The sequence below is a fragment of the Phyllobates terribilis genome, unplaced genomic scaffold (genome assembly GCF_046119375.1).
Source record: "Phyllobates terribilis strain yellow unplaced genomic scaffold, ASM4611937v1 Scaffold_2__4_contigs__length_985480577, whole genome shotgun sequence".
NCBI lineage: Eukaryota > Metazoa > Chordata > Amphibia > Anura > Dendrobatidae > Phyllobates > Phyllobates terribilis.
This window is the reverse complement of record NW_027362762.1, coordinates 642990324-643015466: the sequence shown is the minus strand read 5'-3', so window position 1 is coordinate 643015466 and position 25143 is coordinate 642990324. Positions and strand designations below refer to the sequence as shown.

Sequence of the window (25143 nt, the reverse complement as noted above, 5' to 3'; positions counted from 1 at the left end):
AACTGTCCCTCGGAAATGGGGTGAGTGTGCTGCATGCAGCTACCTGAGCCCTGCTCCACACTCCATCCTTATCTGGGAGTGGAATATCACACCTCTGGCAGAGGTGCAATACCCCTGTAGCGGCCGAACCCTCGGGGCGCTACACTGTCACCATGTCAGACTGTGCCTTTTACGTCTGGTATCTTGAAGGCAAAGGGAGGTCACAGCAAATTTTTTATTTCTCTTTTTTTCACTCACTTTTAATTTTTTGTTGATAAATGTAACACTAAAGAAGAAGTTGTTCAGTACTTTATATTACTCCCCCAATGTATCCCCCCAGGGCCCCTAAGGATTTTTGCAAATACCTTACGTTGCTGTTTCTGCCTGTAAGCGGCGCTATCCTTGTCCGCTCACTGACAGCATGTGACCCCACGCTGACATCACGACAAGTGAGGCGTGACTCAGCACTGGGGTCCCCGCAGTAGCTGCTGGGCTGTGGACGGGCTTACCCCCCACGTCACACCCAGCATCCACCGCATGCTTTCCCAATGAATGGGCGCGCGGTGGATGCCGGGTGTGATGCGGGGGGTAACCCCGCCCACAGCCTGGCATCCACAGTGGAACACAGAAGACAGAAACCCCCGGAGTCACGTGATGCCTGTGAGCGGCCAGTGATAGCGCTGCTCACAGACAGTATCTGCAACGTATGGTAATTACAAAAATCCTTAGGGGCACCGGGGGGATGCATTGGGGGGGGGGGGGGTAATATAAAGTACTGGACAACCCCTTTAATACTTCTATTTTTGAAAGTTTTCTTGCTTTGCAGCATTTATTCCACACTTGCCGAAAACGTTTGCATAGTAATTTAAGTCCTGCCCTTAACCATACCTATCATTCTGTATGGGCCTACTACTTCGCACTATTTAGTAACTAGAGAATCCATATGCCATTGCTCAGGCTCATCAATGTGCATGATGCATTACAAACTTCAGCCTTCAATCAGTACAGTAAATAATCTGAAGGAAAGTAACTAGATTTATATTTTTGAAAATTTTTTACTATCTTTTAGAGAACCATTACGTTATTGTAGAGGTTAGCAGTCATATAGCATGGCGACACACACTCCATCTCAGGAATGTATCACAACAAGAAAAAACATTTATTCAAGTTTAAGTCATTACATTTAGAACATACTTGGAAGAATTGTTTTGTGTGACCCAAATCCTACAGTAGGATTCCTGACTGTGTGCAGATCAACCCACATGCAGAGTCATGGCACCCAACATACTTAAAAATGACAGCCGAACAATTATATACACCCTGATCATATGACCAACGAGAAAGATCCTCTGATTCCTAGCAGCAGTCCTGAGTTATTTAGCCCGCAGGATCGTCATCCTCCTGACTCATGTGATGTCCTGGTTTCATCCTGAGGATTGCCCCATGCTTTTTACTTTCTCAATCTGATGATTCTTTTTTTCACATTCTTTGGAGTTATTGCTGCCCTGTAAATAGACAGGAATTGTACAAATGTCAATTATTCTTTACTTAATAATGATAAATTCAATATGAAAAGCATTATGTAGGTTTACTATAAAGATACAATTATAACTTTAGAGATATGGACATGCTGCCCATGTTTCCCTCTGAAGAAACAAGTTTACTGTTATGTGATGTAATTGGAAATGTAATATATAATGTCTTGTGATGTGAAATGGTGTGAATTGTGATGTATGTTAGTAATACGTGTAGTTCGACCATAGGGTTAGTTAGAGTTAATGTTCGGGACTAGCCCAGAGTGGGAGGAGATGAGTTACATGGAAAGTGACAGTTTCCTATCAGAGAGTCAGATTACACTGCAAGGTAATGGGCCTAGAAAGGACTGAGTACGTGGGATGAGCAGAGTGTTGCGGATGTGAGTTCCAGAGCGTCAGCTTTACCGGTCACACTGGCAACCTGAAGGGAAAAGAGGATGCGGAAACGCAGAACAAGTAGATGACACTTGTTAATCAGGATTGCTGTGTTAAAGCTGGGTTGTGATGAAGTAGTGAGATTGTATATAACCCTTATCAAGTTGCCTTTCAGTAAAAAGTTTATTTTTAAATGGTGGTCTCCCTCATTGAACTGTGAAACATCTTGTCCTGGCAAACCTGCAACAACTGTTACATGCGGCCTGCACAGGCATAATGACCTCACATCACAAGTCCACACACCTAGCCAGGACCACCACTTTCATGTAACATGCGGGACTACTGCCCCATGCCACTTTACATAGTCAAGTAGTGGTCATAATGAAAGTGTGATTAAAGATATGGTTATAACCAAGTAGAACCCATTGCATTATATCCTGCAAATATACTGGAGTGGTGCATTTTCTTACCCTCAGGACTTTCTTCTTCTGGCTCTTCATATTCCTCTACGTCCTCCTCTTCCTCCTCGTATTCACAACCTGCATTAGATATATTAATAAGCCAAATTGAACCAAAACACAGTATTTCCAAAACCTCCAAATTCTTCTTTTGGCAAACTTACATGTACTAAAATCAAGGCTTTTAAAACATTCAGTAATATGCTCGATGTCCAAAGTAAATTGGTCCATATTCTCAAAATCAGGTTCTGTCTTCTCAAGCTGGGAACCTTTAGAGGCCTCCATGATTCTACAATTGGAAAAATGAACTATCAGAATAATCCTTGTCACCCTTCAATTTACTGTACGTGTTGTGTAATTTGGCTTAAACTATATTTATGAGAAATGCCACTCAATATGCAATCTCAATATCTGATGTAACCTAAATAGGTTATCAGGAGAGTTATTTGCTGTAGTGGTCACTTATCCCTGTGATGAGATGTCATCTCTGCACCAGGAAATAGAGACCGATGTGGGATAGGGCAGCATCAGAGCAGAAGTGATGAGGGATTGGTTAGTTGAGTAGTGCTCATTTTTAACTCCTCACTTTCCAGAGAACCCCTTTAAAGAATAACCATTGTCTTAATTTTATTTCATAAATCAATAGTACACATGAAAATAAGCCACTATGGAAAATTTCTTTTCAGGCAAATCTGCTTCTTTCTCCTCAAGGACTGATCAGTCATTATCAAAATTCTTAATTCATGGGTGTTGGCAATAACTAAATCACACTTGCAGCCAGTTAACATGGATTAAAGTTGACTCAACCTCTGTCCTGTGTCCTTGTGTGTACCACATTGAGCATGGAGAAAAGAAAGAAGACCAAAGAATTGTCTGAGGACTTGAGAAACCAAATTGTGAGGAAGCATGAGCAATCTCAAGGCTACAAGTCCATCTCCAAAGACCTGAATGTTCCTGTGTCTTCCGTGCGCAGTGTAATCAAGAAGTTTAAAGCCCATGGCACTGTGGCTAACCTCCCTAGATGTGGACGGAAAAGAAAAAATGACGAGAGATTTCAACGCAAGATTGTGCGGATGGTGGATAGAGAACCTCGACTAACATCCAAACAAGTTCAAGCTGCCCTGCAGACCGAGGGTACAACAGTGTCAACCCGTACTATCCGCCGGCGTCTGAATGAAAAGGGACTGTATGGTAGGATACCCAGGAAGACCCCACTTCTTACCCCGAGACATAAAAAAGCCAGGCTGGAGTTTGCCAAAACTTACCTGAGAAAGCCTAAAACGTTTTGGAAGAATGTTCTCTGGTCAGATGAGACAAAAGTAGAGCTTTTTGGGAAAAAGCATCAACATAGAGTGTACAGGAAAAAAAAGAGGCATTCAAAGAAAAGAACACGGTCCCTACAGTCAAACATGGCAGAGGTTCCCTGATGTTTTGGGGTTGCTTTGCTGCCTCTGGCACTGGACTGCTTGACCGTGTGCATGGCATTATGAAGTCTGAAGACTACCAACAAATTTTGCAGCATAATGTAGGGCCCAGTGTGAGAAAGCTGGGTCTCCCTCAGAGGTCATGGGTCTTCCAGCAGGACAATGACCCAAAACACACTTCCAAAAGCACTATAAAATGGTTTGAGAGAAAGCACTGGAGACTTCTAAGGTGGCCAGCAATGAGTCCAGACCTGAATCCCATAGAACACCTGTGGAGAGATCTCAAAATGGCAGTTTGGAGAAGGCACCCTTCAAATATCAGGGACCTGGAGCAGTTTGCCAAAGAAGAATGGTCTACAATTCCAGCAGAGCATTGTAACAAACTCATTGATGGTTACCGGAAGCGGTTGTTCGCAGTTATTTTGGCTAAAGGTTGTGCAACCAAGTATTAGGCTGAGGGTGCCAATACTTTTGTCTGGCCCATTTTTGGAGTTTTGTGTGAAATGGTCAATGATTTGATTTTTGCTTCATTCTCTTTTGTGTTTTTTTTCCTTGCAAGCAAATTAAATGAAGAGAATAATACCAAAGAATTTGTGATTGCAATCATTTTCAGGAAGAAACTGAGTATTATCTGACAGAATTGCAGGGGTGCCAATACTTTTGGCCACCACTGTATTACAAAGTTGCCTATTTTCATGTGTACTATTGATTTATGTAACAAAAATTAAAATGACAGATACACTTTGTGTTTCCCCTCTCTGTGTTCCTGCCTCACCAATAGTATTTCTGCATTTCTGAATTTAACGCTTTATTTTATTCCATAAGTTCATTCTTAAATTCTTCTATTTTGATCATATCGGGTTCCATAAGACCTCATTTTATTTTTAACATAGACATTGCCAAAGATTAGATATCTATCTCAGGTCTGCACCATTATTTTGTATGATTCTGGAGCTCTCTGTTGTCCTTTCTATTAATTCTGCTCACTTGTGTGAACTGGAGGACTGCCACCTGTATGTGGCACACAGCCAAGTCAGTTCAAGGGAAACTAGTGAAGGCTGGCCACCTGTGAAGACTCCATGCTGTGTCTCACTGACACGCTTTATATGACAATAAGCAATTGAAGTTCAACTCCAGCTCTTAGATCAGGGATGTCAAACTCAAACACACTGAGGGCCAAAATGAAAAACTTGGACAAAGTCACGGGCCATTCAGTATACAGGATAATGGGACCACATAGTCCTCCATACAGTATAATGGGCCCCACACAGTGCTCCATACAGAATAATGGCCCCACATAGGTTTCCATACAGTATAATGGGACCCACATAGTCCTCCATACAAAATTATGGGCCCTACATAGTCCTTCATACAGTAGAATGGCTCCACATAAGGGTTGTGGTTCTGGTGTTGCGGGCCAAACATAATCACCTTGCTGTCCAGTTTTGGCCCACGGGCCAGAGTTTGATACTTATGTCTTGGATAGTAAGTGACTGATGGCATGGCACCATCCAGATTCATTATTACTGACTGTAAATGGTAAAAAAATAAGATAAGATAGCAGTGTCTCTTGGACTGCCCTACTGTAAAAATAACTAGGGAGCGGTGGGAAGGTGAGTATAATGGTTTATTTTTTATATGCATTAAAGAACAGTGGCCGGATGGTGGACATATATCCTAGGATGTGACCCAGAATGGGGCCTAGGATAAGGGACATATTACCAGGATGGGGCCCAGGATAAGGGACATATACCAGAATGCGGGATATATATACCAGGATGGTGGATGTATATACCAGCATGGGGGATATATATACCAGGATAAGGGACATATATACCAGGAAACGGAATATACAGTGGGGAAAATAAGTATTTGATACACTGCCAATTTTGCAAGTTTTCCCACCTACTAAAAATATAGAGGTCTGTAATTTTTATCGTAGGTATCCTTCAACTTTGTGATTTTCTGTTTTTATTTTTAGATTCTGTCTCTCATTGTTTGATTTTTAATTTATTAAATTGCATTTTATTGCATGAGAGAAGTATTTGATCACCTACCAACCAGCAAGAATTCTGGCTCTCACAGACCTGTTAGTTTTTCTTTAAGAAGCCCTCCTACTCTGCATTCCATTACCTGTTTAATTGCATTTGTTACCTGTATAAAAGACACCTGTGCACACATTCAATCAATTAGACTCCAACCTCTCCGCTATTGTAAAGACCAAAGAGCTGTCTAAGAACACCAGGGACCAAATTGTAGACCAGGACAAGGCTGGGATGAGCTGTAGGACAAAAGACAACCAGCTTGATGAGAAGGCAACAACTGTTGGTACAATTATTAGAAAATGGAAGAAACACAAGATGACTGTCAATCTTCCTCTGTCTGGGGCTCCATTCAAGGTTTCTCTGCTCAAGCCAGCACATGTCCAGGCCAATTTGAAGTTTGCCAGTGACCATCTGGATGATCCAGAGGAGGCATTGGAGAAGGTAATCACTTTTTTTGGTATTAACTCCACTTGCCGTCTTTGGAAGAAGAAGAAGGATCTGTACAACCCCAAGAACACCGTCCCAACAGCGAAGCATGGTGAGGGAAACAACATACTTTGGAGGTGCTTTTCTGCAAAGGGGACAGGACGACTGCACTGTATTGAAAGGAGGATGGATGGGGTCATGTATCTTGAGATTTTGGTCAATAACCTCCTTCCCTCAGTAAGAGCATTGAAAAAATATTAAGTTCTGTTTTTCTATTGTATCAATTACTTATCTCAAGCAATAAAGTGCAAATTATTTATTTACACATCATACAATGTGATTTTCTGTTTTTTTATTTTTACATTCTGTCTCTCACAGGTGAAGTGTGCCTACAATAAAAATTACAGACCTCTCCATTCTTTGTAGGTGGAAAAACTTGCAAATCAAATACTTATTTCCCCCACTCTGTATACCAGGATGGGGATTGTCCGGTCCAAATCTTGGGGCCCTTGGACTCTAGTTATGCCACTGTCAGTTAGGTATGTATTTAATTAAATTACAAATGTGTTATCCTAATTACATTTTTAAGTGTTCATTATTATGTTCATATCAATTTATTGTATATGAAATTCACACTCACCTTTTCATTAGTTGCTTGGATTTCTGCAAAAAAGAAAAATTGCCATTCAAAAAAATATCAAAGTAAATGACGGCACATTCACATTAACAGCTAAAACAACGGCCCTGCAGTATATGACTGTAAGGCTATGTTCATATGTGAAGCTTTTGGTCAGTATTTTACCACAGTATTTGTAAACCAAAACAAGGAATGGAGCAATCAGATAAAAGTATAATAGAAACACGTCACCACTTCTGTATTTATCACCCACTCCTGGTTTTGGCTTAAAAATACTGATGTAAAATACTGACCAAATACTGGATGTGTGAACGTGGCCTAAACTTGTTTTACTGAATGTAATGTTAGGCTGAGTGAACCCATTCAGGATTTGAAGCAGAACATTCTGCTTCAAATCCTGATATGTTAGCAAAAACATTGTGCAAAATACTACAGTTTTAGCCCCATTTTCCGCATGCTGTTTTGTTGCATATCTCTTCCTCATTCATTAGTATGGGTGATATACGCTGCAAAAATGCTGCAAGAATTGCTCAAAATCTCCAATGAACAAATAATCAGCATGTTCTAAAATCTCATTCACTTTGCAGGTACTGTAAACACTGCATATTTTCCGCAACAAACACACTTGTACGCATAGCCTTACATAAACTCATGTCCAGCTTTCTAGACTATTAGGCCAGTATTGGTCAGTATTTTACCTCAGTATGTGTAAGCCAAAACCAGGAGTGGGTGATAAATACAGAAGTAGTGATGTGTTTCTATTATACTTTTCCTCTGACTGTTCCACTTCTGTATTTTGGCTTACAAATACTGAGGTAAAATACTGACCAAATACTGAATGTATGAATGTGGCCTTAGGTTGTTGTACTATTATGGCCATCAAAAGTTATGGCCATCTGTTGACCATATGCTCTGTAATGACTCACCAGAAGAAAAGTGGCATGACCAGTCTGCTCCACCGCTTGAAGCGCACTTTGTAATAGGTCAGATGAGGATTGAAGTTGTTCCTGATATTTAACAATGAGGGACCTTGCAAAATCTAGCTTTTCTTCCTCAGCATGAGATATCCTCTCCACAAGGTCTGTCTTCTTCTGCTCAATCACTCTGTTTAGTTCCACAAATAATTCATTGACAGATTCCCTCTTCTTTTGACTGCTCTCCTATGAATTAGGTAAAGAAAAATGTTTAGATCCCAAAAATTCAAGCTTCTCCTGCCCAGCCTGGAAAGCTCTTTTTATCGCTTATTGAAATGTGAAAAAATGGACCAATGCCCCAAGAACCATGTGCCAATTTTTATTCTTAATGCTTATCACTAGAGCTTAAAAATAAGTTTAGCTGTAAACCTGGGAAATTAACATAAATTAATTCAAACATATTTCTGAATCCATATATCTAAAATGCCTAAAGACTATTATTAGCAAACGTGCCTTTTGACATATAGGTGGCTGGTATATCATTGCATCAACTCTTAAAATGCAAAGTTGACCGTTTACAGGTGTTTGCAAAAGGGAACTTGTTTTTCAGTTAGAGTGAATGGCAGACATAGACCTAGGGACACACTGTACACATTTTTCACATTTAGGAAGACTGTTGTACCACTACTGGAACTGCATGCATAGTATAGCGTGCACAATTTTTGTACATTGCATGACCATGTTTTCTGTTTCTACCTTTATTGTCTTAGAGGACTCTTCCAGTTGGTTAATTATAGTCTGAATTCTGTCATTACCAGCGACCAGCATTGATATACAGCCATTGAGTTCTGTCTGTTAACCACATAAAAGTAAGAAATGTATTAACGTCATTGTAAGAAAATCATAACATATATAATGTGTGCTGAAAAGGTCAGAGCAACATCACAGCCACTATTTTTGTACTGCTGCTGGGTTGAAATCGGTGGTACAGCATCTTGGAACTGATGAGCCAGAATTTTTCCAAATAGGTGAATGTTTTACCAAGCACAGTAGCCATTTCCATTTTGGGATCACAGGGGCTCTGACATGGATACCTACATATGACTATATGTTTCAGAAGGTTTTTGCTAAAAATGTTGTTTTTTGCCTTTTCATGAGTATGGGAGAGAACAATATTCTGTACATAATCAAAAGATCAGTCATAATCTACATGTCATTTTTGTTAAAAAAATAATAATAATAACACTTATTACCTTTTTAGGTGACATTAGTTTAGTCTCAACCCTCACATAATTAATCATTTATATAATATTTTTATATAACAATTGACAACAATAAAAACCTTTTCATTTATGTGACTTCTGTGTTGCATTGGAGTGTGTTGCAACAAACAAACATATGGAAATGATAATGAAAAAGTGCAACACAACAACAATCAATAGTCAGGGTGATACTAACAGATGAACAAAGATGTAACAGATTAATAAAAATATGATTGGAAAGATACTGGAGAGGTCTATGAGGAGATCAACAAGTGTTTCAAATATTAAGCCCCCCATACACAATGACAGACAATGGTTAGCCGATTGTTAGGACAACATGTATCTCCACCGTCATCCCCATACACAGGAGTGCTCCTGTGTTCCTATAGGGGAATATACAATAGTGGCGTCTTTGATTCTTATTTTACGTAGCTTGTTTGGTGCGTAAAATACACAGCATTTTACAGTACCAATGTAGCACCCTGAGGATTCGGCTGCTACAGGGGTATTGCACCTCAACCCAGAGGTGTGATATTCCACTCCCGGGTAAGGATGGAGTGTGGACCTGAGCTCGGTAGGCTGCATGCACTACATACATCCCATTTCCGAGGAACAGGCCGACGGTACTCCCACTTAGAAATGTGCAGGTACGACCGAGTCTGTTCCTGGCTGGAGTGGGAGGGGGGTGGTACATCCCAAGTAGTGTAGGGGCAGATAGGGGGAGCAGCCTGGGTAAAGATAGGAGCTCATTGGGTGCTGGTCACCTGAGCTCACACATAGAGGGAGTATTTAAGGTGGGCACCATCAAAGATCAGGGTCAGTCAGTCAGCCTTTTGCAGAGCAGTGGAGGAAAGCAGAGGAGCAGAGCAGCCCAAGGCCCAGAGAGAGTGAGAGAGGAGAGAAAGAAAGACCCAGAGGGGGAGACAGAAGGAACTCTGAGAACCCAAGTACAACCCTAGGGTGAAGAGTTGGCAACAGGGTACCGGATCCCAAACTGGTGGGGGCTAAAGCATACCTCAGCCAGAGACCGGAGGCCGTGGGCAGGATCTGCCACGGCCACCCACCACATCCACCCTGAAGGCAAACCACGTGTAGGGTCAGGGAACCCAAGGCCAAGGGTCTCCCAACAGAAGGCCCGAGGGAGCTGGACCTAGGTGGATCCCTGGTGGGGACGGCCAGAAGAAAGGACAAGAAGGAGGGCTCAGGGACACGCTCCGGACTTGCTTGGGGGTTGGCTGAATCCAGGACCTGGTGGACGCAGCACGGCTCGGGTGGTCACTCAAGGCCGGAGTGACCGGAATATCTGCAGTAAGTAAACACCCTGAACTGCACAACCCGACTCTGTCTTTAATTATCATCTACGCTGCACCACCACAACCCCCATCCTCTGCACCTGACCCCCTGAGGCCATACCCCTCCCGTTGGGGGTTATACTATCTAAGGCTGCACCAACACCATCAGCCTCAGCGGACCCTGCTGCAGCGGCGGCCGTAGTGACCGCAATCCAACGGGTGGCGTAGTCGACATAACGAACTTTGTAACATCTGTAGGACTGCCACATACACTGAGCTTGACACCCTGGGCACGGACCGGGTCACAGCCACTCGGAAGACTACAACTCCCATCTGATCCGGCTCCGGGTATTCCCCTAAAGAATATGGCCCAGGGGGCGCGTCAGCTTTGGCGTAGTCGGCAGGATTACGTGCCCACAACAACCGGGTACTGCGTGCCTGAAGAAAAGAACGAGTTTACCTCAAAAAGAAGTCTCCTGCCTGTTCCGGAGGGTCCCCGCCATCGGACTCCATCACAGGTCGTTTCCCGCCGGTTGTCCGCCATTAACAGTGTTTTCCCGCCATCTGCAGAGTTTCCCGCCACTGGGAGACGATTCCCGCCATTTCCAAAGGTTTCCCGCCTTGGAAGAGCGGACGCCATTATGGGCGTGCCAGAGGGTGGCAAGAGGCCACCTCCCATCGTGGGCCAGGACCGAAAATGGCGCCAAAAGTGGAAACCGCCCCCACCAACAGAGACTGTGATGCTAGAGGTGTCTGTCAGCGTGAAAGAACAGCCCCTGGAGCTGACAATCACCAAGTGGCCCCGGGACCGCCCTCGAAGGGGGAGGAGACGAAAGGAGAGAACAAAGATGGGTGTCGCTTGGAGCAGTCTGGAGAGAGCGCACCCGGAGGCAAGAAGCCTGGAGAAGAGTATCGGAGGAGCTTACCCGGAGATGGCGAGAAAGCAGAGCAGCACCGGCCCGTTGGCCAGGAGCCTGCTAGAAACAGAGGAGGGAGAGCAGAGCAGCACCGGCCCGCTGGCCAGGAGCCTGCTGGAGACAACTGTAGGAGAGCAGAGCAGCACCGACCCGCTGGTCAGGAGCCTGCTGGAAACAACGACCCCACTAGGCCTAGTGGAGGTCCTAGCACAGCTCCCCCGAGACCGGGAGTGTGCGCAGACCGCTCTGGAGGGCCTCGCAAGGAGGATGGCCCGGGTGCAGCGAGAGACGTTGGCGGAGTGGAGCCGTGAGATGGCCCAGCAGACCGAGACCTGTCAGCGGAGCACGCCACCCGAGACGAGGAGACAGACCGCCTCTGAGGATGGCGCGGGAGGACTGAAGGCCGGAGACGGCGCCGAGAAGGGAGCCGAACGAGTGGAGGCAGGTAAAGGGGACGTCTATACCCCAAACCGGGAAACCGCGTACCTGCCCCAGCTCCCCGTCGCAGAGCCCGAAGTCTATCCTGCCGTGCCCGTCGCTGCAACGTCACCGCCGCAGACTAGGCCTCAAACGGGAGCCGCGACCCCTGTGACGTCACACGCCTCGACCCCGAGCGTGACCAAGCAGGAAGTACCACCAGCCTGGTCGCAAGGCCTAGTACCCCCGGGCGCCGCAATACCAACAGCGCCCCCTACCTCCGCGGAGCCACCGGCCTGGTCGCAGGGCCAAGTAGCCCAGGGCGCCGCCGTCCTTACGGTGCCCTTCACCTTCCAGATACCCCAGGCCTGGCCGCAAGGCCCGGGCAACCCGGGCGCTAACACCACCGCGCCCATAAGACCAAGAGTGCCGCATCTGGGAGAGGACCTGTTTACCCAACACACGTGCCCGGATGGGCAGCCTTTCATCTGGCCCCAGGAATATCATGAACTGGAACGGCAGAGGAAGGCTGGGGCCATGTGTGCACCCCTGATCCCGGCTCCAAAGCCCGTGAGGAGGATCTCGCCCCCGCTAGAAGAGACCCAGTTTGAGTGGGACCCCACCGGAGAAGACCTCATGGGGTTCACTCAGGAGACTCGGGCAGCTGCAGCGGAGCGTGCTGAGTGCTGCCGCCAACAGCTCGAGGTCTTCGAGAGGGAGCGGAGAGAGAGGCGGGTCCGGGAACAGCAAGCTCAAATAAGGAGCGCGGAGCAGAAGAGCCGGGCCAGGAGAGACCCCCGTGCAGCGCATAGTCCCCGCACCACCGGGACTGTGATCAAGTTTAACATGCAGCATGGATGGGGCTTCATCCGAGACCACCGCACCCTAGGCGACGTCTTCGTGACCAGGAGAGACGTTGAGTCCCACCTACCGGAGGGACACAGAGGTCGTGACCTTTACATCGGGGACGAGGTCACCTTCACCCGGCACAAGTGTGCCAAAGGACCCTACGCCCTCCATGTGCATCGCCTGACGGAGGAAGAGCTGCGGTGTGAGGGGGAAGAACAAGAGGACCCGGACGGGTCTGAAGCTAAAGGAAACCATAAAGAAAGAGCAGGAGGACGTCGTCGTTAAGTACAGCGAAGCAGAAGCTGTATATAGTTGCCCGTCGGGGCACCGTGAACTGTTACTGCTGCTATCATAGTCCCCGTTGGGACCAGCAAGTGTGAACTGTTTACCCGTTTATCCCTTAAATCCCACTGACCGAGGACTGAGAGCGGTCATTCCTCCCTAATACCTGGCCGAGGACTGAGAGCGGCCACCTTCCCTTTTGTATATAGTTGCGCGTCCTAAAGCGCCCCCTACCGGTTTTATAGGAAAACCATTTTTCAAGAAGAGACTGTCGCACTTTACCCGGTCACGCGTTGCACAGTGACCGGAGGAGGAGCTAGAAGCGAAGAAAAGTCTACAAGAATGTTTTATATGAAAAGTTTTATTGATATATATATATATAATGTTTTGAATGATGTTTTATATGTTTATGCAAAAATTTGTATGTTTTGTGGTGTTTTGTTCTTACAGCCCGAGGACGTGCTGTGATTTACCAGGGGGGAATGTAGCACCCTGAGGATTCGGCTGCTACAGGGGTATTGCACCTCAACCCAGAGGTGTGATATTCCACTCCCGGGTAAGGATGGAGTGTGGACCTGAGCTCGGTAGGCTGCATGCACTACATACATCCCATTTCCGAGGAACAGGCCGACGGTACTCCCACTTAGAAATGTGCAGGTACGACCGAGTCTGTTCCTGGCTGGAGTGGGAGGGGGGTGGTACATCCCAAGTAGTGTAGGGGCAGATAGGGGGAGCAGCCTGGGTAAAGATAGGAGCTCATTGGGTGCTGGTCACCTGAGCTCACACATAGAGGGAGTATTTAAGGTGGGCACCATCAAAGATCAGGGTCAGTCAGTCAGCCTTTTGCAGAGCAGTGGAGGAAAGCAGAGGAGCAGAGCAGCCCAAGGCCCAGAGAGAGTGAGAGAGGAGAGAAAGAAAGACCCAGAGGGGGAGACAGAAGGAACTCTGAGAACCCAAGTACAACCCTAGGGTGAAGAGTTGGCAACAGGGTACCGGATCCCAAACTGGTGGGGGCTAAAGCATACCTCAGCCAGAGACCGGAGGCCGTGGGCAGGATCTGCCACGGCCACCCACCACATCCACCCTGAAGGCAAACCACGTGTAGGGTCAGGGAACCCAAGGCCAAGGGTCTCCCAACAGAAGGCCCGAGGGAGCTGGACCTAGGTGGATCCCTGGTGGGGACGGCCAGAAGAAAGGACAAGAAGGAGGGCTCAGGGACACGCTCCGGACTTGCTTGGGGGTTGGCTGAATCCAGGACCTGGTGGACGCAGCACGGCTCGGGTGGTCACTCAAGGCCGGAGTGACCGGAATATCTGCAGTAAGTAAACACCCTGAACTGCACAACCCGACTCTGTCTTTAATTATCATCTACGCTGCACCACCACAACCCCCATCCTCTGCACCTGACCCCCTGAGGCCATACCCCTCCCGTTGGGGGTTATACTATCTAAGGCTGCACCAACACCATCAGCCTCAGCGGACCCTGCTGCAGCGGCGGCCGTAGTGACCGCAATCCAACGGGTGGCGTAGTCAACATAACGAACTTTGTAACATCTGTAGGACTGCCACATACACTGAGCTTGACACCCTGGGCACGGACCGGGTCACAGCCACTCGGAGACTACAACCCCCATCTGATCCGGCTCCGGGTATTCCCCTAAAGAATATGGCCCAGGGGGTGCGTCACCAACATGATCAATTACATTTCTGAAATCTCATGCAGATGCTTTGTTTTTTCACATTTGTACTTCAAGCCCTTGCTTAGTTTTTGACAAGATGGAGCATATCAATTCTTTCAGTGCTTTTACAGCCCATTTCATCCATTAAAATGAATGGGTGAAAAACCCACATATTCTTGCCAACATATTGGTTGCGGAAAAAATATGCTGCAAAATGCAACATGTTATCATACCCTAAGAGAGCAGAACACTCCTGTTTTCTCTGAGAGAGTCGCTGCCATAGTCCTCAAGAGGCAGCTTAATGCTAAGAGAACAAAAGAATTGGTAATTTGAATTGATTCTTCTCTTTGGAGACCCCCAAACACATTAAACTGTAGACAAATCCTTAAAAAATCAGCGAGTTTAGCTGACGTTGGTCTATAATGTATGATGACCTTTAATCCCCTTAGACAAAGAGGAAAAGCAACTCAACGTAGATATATCAATCCAAAACTATACATGTTTAGATAACTGTTGGCTAAATGTTTTATCTGCCAGCAGTTACTATGAACCTGTATGCTCTGAGAAGGTTTATATTTTATCTATATACAGTCATGGCCAAAAGTTTTGAGAATGACACCAAAATTATATTTTCACATGATCTGCTGGCCTCTGTTTTTTATTATTGTTTGTCTGATGTTTAGATCACATACAGAAATATAATTGCAATCATATTATGAGTACCAATAGGTTATATTGACAGTTAGAATGAGTTAATGCAGCAAGTCAATATTTGCAGTGTTGCCCCTTCTTCTTCAAGACCTCTGTAATTCTCCCTGGCATGCTCTCAATCAACTTTTGGACCAAATCCTGACTGATAGCAGTCCATTCTTGCATAATCAATGCTTGCATTTTGCCAGAATTTGTTGGTTTTTGTTTGTCCACCCGTCTCTTGATGATTGACCACAAGTTCTCAATGGGATTAAGATCTGGGGAGTTTCCAGGCCATGGACCCAAAATCTCTATGTTTTGTTCCATGAGCCATTTAGTTATCACCTTTGCTTTATGGCAAGGTGCTCCATTATGCTGGAAAAGGCATTGTTGGGCGCCAAACTGCTCTTGGACGGTTGGGAGAAGTTGTTCTTGGAGGACATTCTGGTACCATTCTTTATTCATGGCTGTGTTTTTAGGCAAGACTGTGAGTGAGCCGATTCCCTTCGCTGAGAAGCAACCCCACACATGAATGGTTTCAGGATGCTTTACAGTTGGCATGAGACAAGACTGGTGGTAGCGCTCACCTCTTCTTCTCCGAATAAGCTGTTTTCCAGATGTCCCAAACAATCGAAAAGGGGATTCATCAGAGAAAATGACTTTGCCCCAGTCCTCAGCAGTCCACTCCCTGTACCTTTTGCAGAATATCAGTCGGTCTCTGATGTTTTTTCTGGAGAGAAGTGGCTTCTTTGCTGCCCTCCTTGAAACCAGCCCATGCTCATAGAGTCTCCGCCTCACAGTGCGTGCAGAAGCACTCACACCAGCCTGCTGCCATTCCTGAGCAAGCTCGGCACTGCTGGTAGTCCGATCCCGCAGCTGAAACAGTTTTAAGATACGGTCCTGGCGCTTGCTGGTCTTTCTTGGGCGCCCTGGAGCCTTTTTGACAACAATGGAAGCTCTCTCCTTGAAGTTCTTGATGATGCAATAGATTGTTGACTGAGGTGCAATCTTTGTAGCTGCGATACTCTTCCCTGTTAGGCCATTTTTGTGCAGTGCAATGATGGCTGCACGTGTTTCTTTAGAGATAACCATGGTTAACTGAAGAGAAACAATGATACCAAGAACCAGCCTCCTTTTAAAGTGTCCAGTGATGTCATTCTTACTTAATCATGACTGATTGATCGCCAGCCCTGTCCTCATCAACACCCACACCTGTGTTAATGGATCAATCACTAAAACGATGTTAGCTGCTCCTTTTAAGGCAGGACTGCAGTGATGTTGAAATGTGTTTTGGGGGTTAAAGTTCATTTTCTGGGCAAATATTGACTTTGCAAGTACAGTAATTGCTGTTAAGCTGATCACTCTTTGACATTCAGGAGTATATGCAAATTGCCATTACAAAAAATGAAGCAGTAAACTTTGAAAAAATTACTATTTGTCTCATTCTCAATACTTTTGGCCATGACTGTATATTATTGTAGGAAACTACACTGTGTTATTTGTATTTTACCTCATCCTTGTTGATTCTGGGCAATGGGGTCAGGTTGGCATGCCAACTCGATAACTGTAAGACCGCTCAACGGGAAACGAAAGCTATAATTAGTAGGAATTTTAAGGGTAACTAAACTTTTTTTTTATTTAAAGGGAACCTTTCCGGTCTCCCATGCCCTCCAGCCCAGCAGCATTCCCCTACAGTGGGGATAATAAGTATTTGATACACTGCAAGTTTTCCCACCTACAAAGAATGGAGAGGTCTGTAACTTTTAATGTAGGTACACTTCAACTGTGAGAGACAGAATCTAAAATAAAAACCAGAAAATCCCATCGTATGATTTTTAAATAATTACATTGCATTTTATGGCATGAAGAAAGTATTTGATCACCTACCAACCAGCAAGAATTCTGTCTCTCACAGACCTGTTAGTTTTTCTTTAAGATGCTCTCCTACTCTGCACTCATTATCTGTATTAATTGCACCTGTTTGAAATTGTTACCTGTATAAAAGACACCTGTCCACACACTCAATCAATGATACTCCAACCTCTCCACCATTGCCAAGACCAAAGAGCTATCTCAGGAAAAAAAATTGTAGATCTGCACAAAGCTGGGATGGCCTACAGGCAAGCAGCTTGGTGAGAATGCAACAACTGTTGAAGCAATTATTAGAAAATTGAAGAAACACAATATGACAGTCAATCTTCCTTGGTCTGGGGCTCCACGCAAGATCTTGCCTCCTGGAGTAAGGATGATTCTGAGAGAGGTCAGGAATCAGCCCAGAACTACACGGGAAGACCTGGTCAATGACCTGAAGAGAGCTGGGACAGTCTTAAACATTACTAATAGTAACGCACTACACCATTGTGAATTAAAATCCTGCAGGGCACACATGGTCCCCCTGCTCACGCCAGCACATGTCCAAACCCGTTTGAAGTTCGCCAATGACCATCTGGATGATCCAGAGAAGGCAAGGGAGAAGGTCATGTGGTCAGATGAGAACAAAATAGAGCTTCTGTGTATCAAATCCAATCGCCGCGTTTAGAGGAAGAAGAATGAGTACAACCCCAAGAACACTGTCCCAACCGTGAAACATGGTGGGGGAAACATACTTTGGGGGTGCTTTTCTGCAATGTGGACAGAACAACTGCATCATATGGAGGATGGATGGGGTCAGTAAGAGCATTAAAGATGGGTGGTGGCTGGGTCTTCCAGCATGATAATGACCCAAAACACACAGCCAGGGCAACTAAGGAGTGGCTCCGTAAGAAGCATTTCAAGTTCCTGACATGGCCAGCCAGTCTCCAGACCTGAGCTCATTAAAAAAATCTTTGGAGGCAGCTGAAACTCAATGTTGCCCAGTGACAGCCCCGAAACCTGAAAGATCTGGAGAAGATCTGTATGGAGGAGCAGGCCATAATACCTGCTGCAGAATGTGCAAACTTGCTCAAGAACTACAGGAAACATCTGACCTCTGTAATTGCAAACAAAGGTTTCTGTACCAAATATTAAGTGCTGTTTTTCTATTGTATCAAATACTTATTTCATGCAATAAAATGCAAATTAATTATGTAAAAATCAAACTATTTGATTTTCTGGATTTTTTTTTAGATTCTGTCTCTCACAGTTGAAGTGTACTTGATAAAAATTACAGACCTCTCCATTATTTGTAGGTGGGAAAACTTGCAAAATCGGCAGTTATTTTCTCTACTGTATGTGTGATTAAACCTGCCTAACCAGCCCTGTACAACATAATTCAGTTATATAATTCTTTAAAATATGATTGATAATGTCCCTGTTTGCCATGCTAATGAGGGCTTTGACTAGTCTACTGCTGAATGTCCTCCTCCAGTAGGTGTAGACTCCGGAAAATGATGAACGTCAGAGCGCACATTCGGTCTGCAGGCACTGTTACAATCTATGGCCCCGCTGGTGCATACGTCCAAATCTCATTTTGCTGGAGGATCGGATGCAAGCCTCAATGGGACCAAGGAACGGGTGCCTGAATGCTATGTGAAAGCACCCTACGCAATGTTACTGGGCAGATAAATCATCACTTTCAGCATGGTAATAGTAAGATAATGAAGTATATTCCAAAAATTCATAACATTCCAAATACTGTTCAGTATTTAAAAAAAAAAAATTGTTACTCTTTAAACCCATTATAAACTACACGTTATACTGAATACTTTTCTACAAAACTTTAAATGGCCTTGCTTAGCGGATCTTGCTCTAGAACATGCTGGCCTGCAAAATGTACTGTGTGTACAACATGACAAAGTACTTCCCAAATGTATACATTTAAAATAAGCCAAAATGGATAGAAGCACTTTGTATTTATTTAAATAGAATTTTTGAAATGCATTTTTTGATAAAAAAAAATCTTTAAATGACTAAGTATTAATATTGTACAACCATTAATAGCTTTTATCTCAAATGTCCCCTTCCAACCTGTTCAGCTTCACACCCCCACACAGCTGTGTCCCCTGTGAGACCTGGCTGCAGTCTCAACGCTTTCTAAATATAACAGGTGACTTGGCTGGGTGCTACTTGTGTGCAGCGTTGATACACTGACAGCCCTCTGTGGCGTGGTGAATGCTTCAGTAAAATGAGAGAGAGCAGATTTATTTGTACGAGCATGCCACATTGCAAGGCCATTGTGTACAGCTCACCTTCTGAGTCTGGTATACGTTCTCCAGGGGGGAAACTTCACAGTCTTTATGAGCTCCAAACACTTTACACATGGAGCAAGTTGGTACTTGGCAGCTTATACAATAGATGTTTATCCTCTCATCTTCATGCTTCTCGCACATAGGATGATTTTCATTTTTTTTCTCAGGTCTAATAGCCATTAAGAAAATGAAGCAAATTCATTATAAACAGATATAGAATAATAACTGTTAGAACATTTAGAAATGATATTTTATCTTATTCTTGGGCTGCTTACCTGGTGCAGTCCTGTTTGTAGATGTCTATAATGTTCTCTACAAGCAGGTTCCTTTGAAGCCCATAAACGCCATGGCGGTCTAAAATGACCTCGTGACGACATGTTGGGCAGCGAAATTTCCCACCGGACACAGAAGTTCGTGTGGGCCAATATGGGTTTCCAGCCTACAATTATAAAATAAAAAAAGGTGTTCAATAATGAAAATCTCTATATCTCATAATGATCATTACCAAAACATAAGTATAAATTATTCTTGTATTTTTAGGATAATATTCTGAAGATAGCAATAGGTACATCTGCATACAAAAAAAGAAGCCAGGCAATTGGCAAAAATTCTATGGAAAAAAGTAAAAAAAAATTATTGTATGGTCGACATGATGAGTCTGTAGACCAGATACCGTATAGCACATACACACCGAACATGAAATGTAAAACATTTATGCATTGGTATATTGATAGATCTTGCATCTCTTTACCTGAAATACATCATTGGCACATTTCCGACACAAGTTGTGTTGGCATGGAAGGATCACCACCGGTTTATTGAACATTTCAAGGCAAATGGGACAAATGAGCTGTTTTTCTAAGCTGTCCATGGGATTATTGTCCCGGATAATGTCTGCATTGTAATCCATAGTCCTTTACAAATCTTTTTTTCCAAGGCCTTCGACCTTGAAATTTTTCTCACACTTTGAATAAGTCTTTTCACACCGATGAAGATGTTCTTCTTTCCTGTATGTAGCTTTTGTCCCAGAAGTCCTACCTATGAATTATCTCTTTTGTGCAAGTCTCATACTCCAGGGTTAGCTTGTGATTTCTCTGCCCCACTCTGACTATCCTATATATAACTTGTGTGCTGGTCACATGCATATGGTGGGGACGGACATGTCGCACATTCCTTTGTCTGTCCTGTAGGTTCAGGTTTCTTGTGGTCCCTGACAGTTCTTTGAGCTGTCACATGGAGCAATGAGTAATCTGTGGGAACACACTCTGTAAACAGGGTAGCTCTGCATTATGTGAACTTGTTTTTCTTTGATAGGCATCCAAACAAACAGTTCCCGAAAAGCATAGATGCATAGCAACTATAAGTTCTATTATCATTTGCACCTTATGCTTACAGTACAGTGATTTAAAAAAGTATTCATGTCCAGTGAACTTTTCCACATTTTTTCATGCTATACCCACAAATTTAAATGTATTTTATTTAGATTTTATGTGATATACTCACATAAAATATAAATTCCACCAAGGACAACATCTGTAAGCATTTTGTATGTTCTCCCCGTGTTTGGGTGGGTTTCCTCCTGGTACTCCCACACTCCAAAGACATACTGATAGGGAATTTAGATTGTAAGCACCAATGGGACATCGATGACATTATCTGTAAAGTACTGTGGAATATGATGCCACTATATAAGAAAACATAATAAATAATGATGAGCGAGCATGCTCGTTACTCAAGATTTACGAGCATGCTCGGGTGCTCACCGAGTATCTTCAGCGTGCTCGGTTGTTATGTTTTAGTTGTGCTGTGTGCATGATTTGCGACTGTTTGACAGCTTTAATACATGTGAGGAATGCCTGTTTCTTAGGCATTCCTCACATGTATTAAAGCTGTCAAACAGTCGCAAATCATGCACACAGCGCAACTCAAACATAACACCTGTGCGCGCTGAAGATACTCGGCGAGCACCCGAGCATTCTCGCCGAAAGGGTTAATAGAACATACTCACTCGTCACTAATAATAAATAAAATCTGAAAATTGTGACGTGCGTCTGTATTCACCCCCCTGTAGTATGATACCCTTAAATAAAATCCTGAGTGACTATTTGCCTCGAGAAGTCACATAGTTAGTAAATTGAGTCCAATTGTGTGTAATTTATTCTCAGTATAATGACAGCTGTTCTGTGAAGGCCTCAGAGGTTTGTTTGAGAACATTAGGGATCAAACAGCATCATGAAAATCAAGGAACACATCAGACAGATTAGGGATAACGTTGTGGAGAAGAGTAAAACAGAGTTAGGTTATAAAAAATAGCCAAGCTCTGAACATCTCACAGAGCACTGTTCAATCCATCATTAAAAATGGAAGGAGTATGGCACAACTGCAAACCTACCGAGAAATGGCCGTACACCTAAACTGACATCCCAAGCAAGGAGAGCATTAATTAGAGAAGCAGCCATGGTCACTCTGGAGGAGCTCATGTGAGAGAATCTCTCCACAGGACAACTATTAGGCCACGTTCCCACATTCAGTATGTGGTCAGTATTTTACCGCAGTATTTGTAAGCCAAAATCAGGAGTGGAACAATCAAGAGGAAAAGTATAATAGAAATGTAGCACCCTGAGGACTCGGCTGCTACAGGGGTATTACACCTCAAGCCAGAGGTGTGGTATTCCACTCCCGGGTAAGGATGGAGTGTGGGACTGAGCTCAGATAGCTGCATACACTACATACATCCCATTTCCGGGGGACAGACCGACGGTACTCCCACCAGTATATGTGCAGGTACGACAGTGTCTGTCCCTGGCTGGAGTGGGAGGGGGGTGGAACATCCCAGTAGTGTAGGGGCAGATAGGGGGAGCAGTCTGGGTAAGGCTAGGAGCTCATTGGGTGCTGGTCACCTGAGCTCACACATAGAGGGAGTATATAAGGTGGGCACCATCTTAGATCAGGGTCAGTCTTCTGTAGAGGGTCAGTCAGTCCTGAGAGAGGTCCAGGAGCGCCTGCAGAGAGAAGAGAGAGAGGAGAAGAGAAGGACCCAGAGGGGGAGAAGAAGGAACCCCAAGAACCCAGTATACAACCAGAAGGGTGAAGGGTTGGCACGCAAGGGAACTGGATCCCAAATTAGTGGAGGAGAGAAACTACCCTCAACTAAGAACCGGAGGCTGCGACATTACATGTGGAGCAGCCCCTCACCAAGTCCACTAAGAAGGCACACCGAGCATAGGGTCAGGGAAGCCAAAGAAGGTTCACCCAACAGGAGACCCGAGGGAGCCGGACATAAGTGGACCCCTGGTGGGAAAGGCCAGTAGAGAGGACAGTCAGAAAGGGAGCTCAGGACCACGCTCCAGAATTGCTTGGGGGTTGGCCGAGTCCAGGACCTGGTGGACGCAGCACGGCTCGGGCGGTCACTCAAGGCCAGAGTGACCAACAGAACAGCAGTAAGTAAAAACCCTGAACTGCACAGCCCGACTCTGAGTCTTCTTACCATCCACACTGCACCACCACTACCACCATCCTCTACACCTGACCCCCTGAGGCTATACCCCTCCCGTTGGGGGTTATACTACCACAGCTGCACATATACCACCAGCCTCAGCGGACCCTGCTGCAGGGGCGGCCTTTTGACCGCAAATCAACGGGTGGCGTAGTCGACACTAAGAACAGCTAATAACATCTGTAAAGACTGCCACACACTGAGTTTGACACCCTGGGCACGGACCGGGTCGCCGCCACTCGGAGACTACAACCCCCATCTGATCCGGCTCCGGGTAATCCCCAAACAGCACTGGCCCAGGGGGCGCGTCAGAAACACATGCACCACTTCTGCATTTTTCACCCACTCCTGGTTTTGACTTACAGATACTGATGTGAAATACTGACCAGATACTGAATGTGTGAACATAGCACTATCAGTATTTGATCAGTATTTTACATTAGTATTTGTATGGCAAAACCAGGTGAGGAACAATCAGAGATAAAGTATAATAGAAACACGTGGACCACTTCTGCATTTTTCATCCAGTCCTGGTTTTGACTTTCAAATACTGATATGAAATACTGACCAAATACTGAATGTGTGACTGTAGCCTAAGTCGTATAGTCCACAAATCTGCCCTTTATGGAAGAGTGGCAAGAAGAAAGACATTTTGGAAAGCAAGCCATAAGATGTTTCATTTGCAGTTTGCAAAAAGCCATGAAAGGAAAACAGCTAACATGTGGAAGAAGTTGTTCTGGTCATATGTGACAAAAGTAGAACTTTTTGGGCAAAATTCAAAACTCTATTTGTGGTGGAAAACTAACATTTCACATCACCTTGAAAGGACCATTGCCACCGTCAAACATGGTGCCGGCTGCATCATACTCTGGGGATGCTTTTCTTCAGCAGGGGCAGGGAAACTGGGCCGAGCTAAGGTGAAGATAGATGGAGCTAAATACAGAGCAAACCTGTTACAGGCTGCAAAAGACTTGATACTGGAGCGTAGGTTCATCTTCTAGCAGGACAATGACCCTAAACATAATGCCACTGCTACAATGAAATGGTTTAGATCAGTGATTCCCAAACTCCATTCCTCATGGTCCCCAACAGATCTTGTTTTCAGGATTTCCCTAGTGTTGCACAGTTGAGAGAACCTGTGGCAATTTCTGATACCTTGATAATAATTTCATCACCTGTGCAAACTGAGGAAATCCAGAAAACATAATCTGTTGGGGGCTATGAGGACTGGAGTTTGGGAAACACTGGTTTAGATCTTAACATGTGTATGGATGGCCCAGTCAATGTCCAGACCCAAATCCCATTGAGAATCTGTTGCAAGACTTGACAACTGCTGTTCACCAGCCCATATCACTGAGCTAGAGCTAGTTTGCAAAGAAAAACTGAGCAAAAATTTCAACTTCTAGATGTGTGAATCTGGTAGAGACATACCCTAAAAGACTTGCAGCAGTAATGGCAGCAAAAGGTGGTCCTACAAAGAATTGACTCAGGGAGGCTGAATATAAATGCAGATATATATTTTCAAAATATTTAGAAAACATGTCACAAATAGATGCTACTTTCTTTAAAATACATTTAAATGTGTGGTTGTTCCATGAAAAAATGTGGAAATTTTCAAGAGGTATGAATACTTTTTCATGGCACTGTCAACTCCAAATCAAATTCTCTTTCCGTACATTCCTCAATGAAGAATCTGCAAAAAAAACTAGTGCATGCCCTCATCATCTCCCGCCTCAACTACTGTAACCTCCTACTCTATGGCCTCCCTTCTAACGCTCTCACACCCCTCCAATCTATCCGAAACTCTGCTGCCCAACTAATCCACGTGTCCCCCCACTATTCCCCGGCCTCTCCTCTCTGCCAATCTGTTCACTGGCTCCCCATTGCTCAGAGACTCCAGTTGAAAACTCTAACCATGGCACGCAAAACCATCCACAAACTGTCTCCCCCATACTTCTGTGACCTAATCTCCCGGTACTTACCTGCATGCAATCTCCGATCCTCATAAGATCTCCTTTTTTACTCCCTTCTTATCTTCTCTTCTCACAATCGCATAAAATATTTCTCCCGATCTCTCTACCCCAACACAGCAGACTGTGGCCTACCATGGAAACCTTCAAAAGAAACCTGAAGACCCACCTCTTCCGACAAGCCTACAACCTGCAGTAACCCTCGCTCCACCATACCGCTGCTTTACCAGCTCTACCCTCACCTACTGTATCCTAACCCATTCCTTGTAGACTGTGAGCCCTCGCGGGCAGGGTCCTCTCTCCTACTGTATCAGTCGATGACTTGTATTG

General features: G+C 44.7%; 1 protein-coding gene across 1 annotated transcript; it reads right to left on the bottom strand.

Annotated features, from left to right (window-relative positions):
• Positions 1–1117: 1117 nt before the first annotated feature.
• TRIM63 (tripartite motif containing 63) lies at positions 1118–20494 on the bottom strand. The gene is made up of 9 exons (XM_073670672.1): positions 20099–20494; positions 19623–19786; positions 19348–19516; positions 8550–8645; positions 7806–8039; positions 6883–6905; positions 2512–2636; positions 2360–2428; positions 1118–1484 (listed from the first exon to the last, which is right to left on the bottom strand). The coding sequence occupies exons 1-9, from the start codon at positions 20255–20257 to the stop codon at positions 1474–1476; spliced, it is 1050 nt and encodes a 349-aa protein (XP_073526773.1). The 5' UTR covers positions 20258–20494; the 3' UTR covers positions 1118–1473.
• Between the last annotated feature and the right edge of the window lie 4649 nt (positions 20495–25143).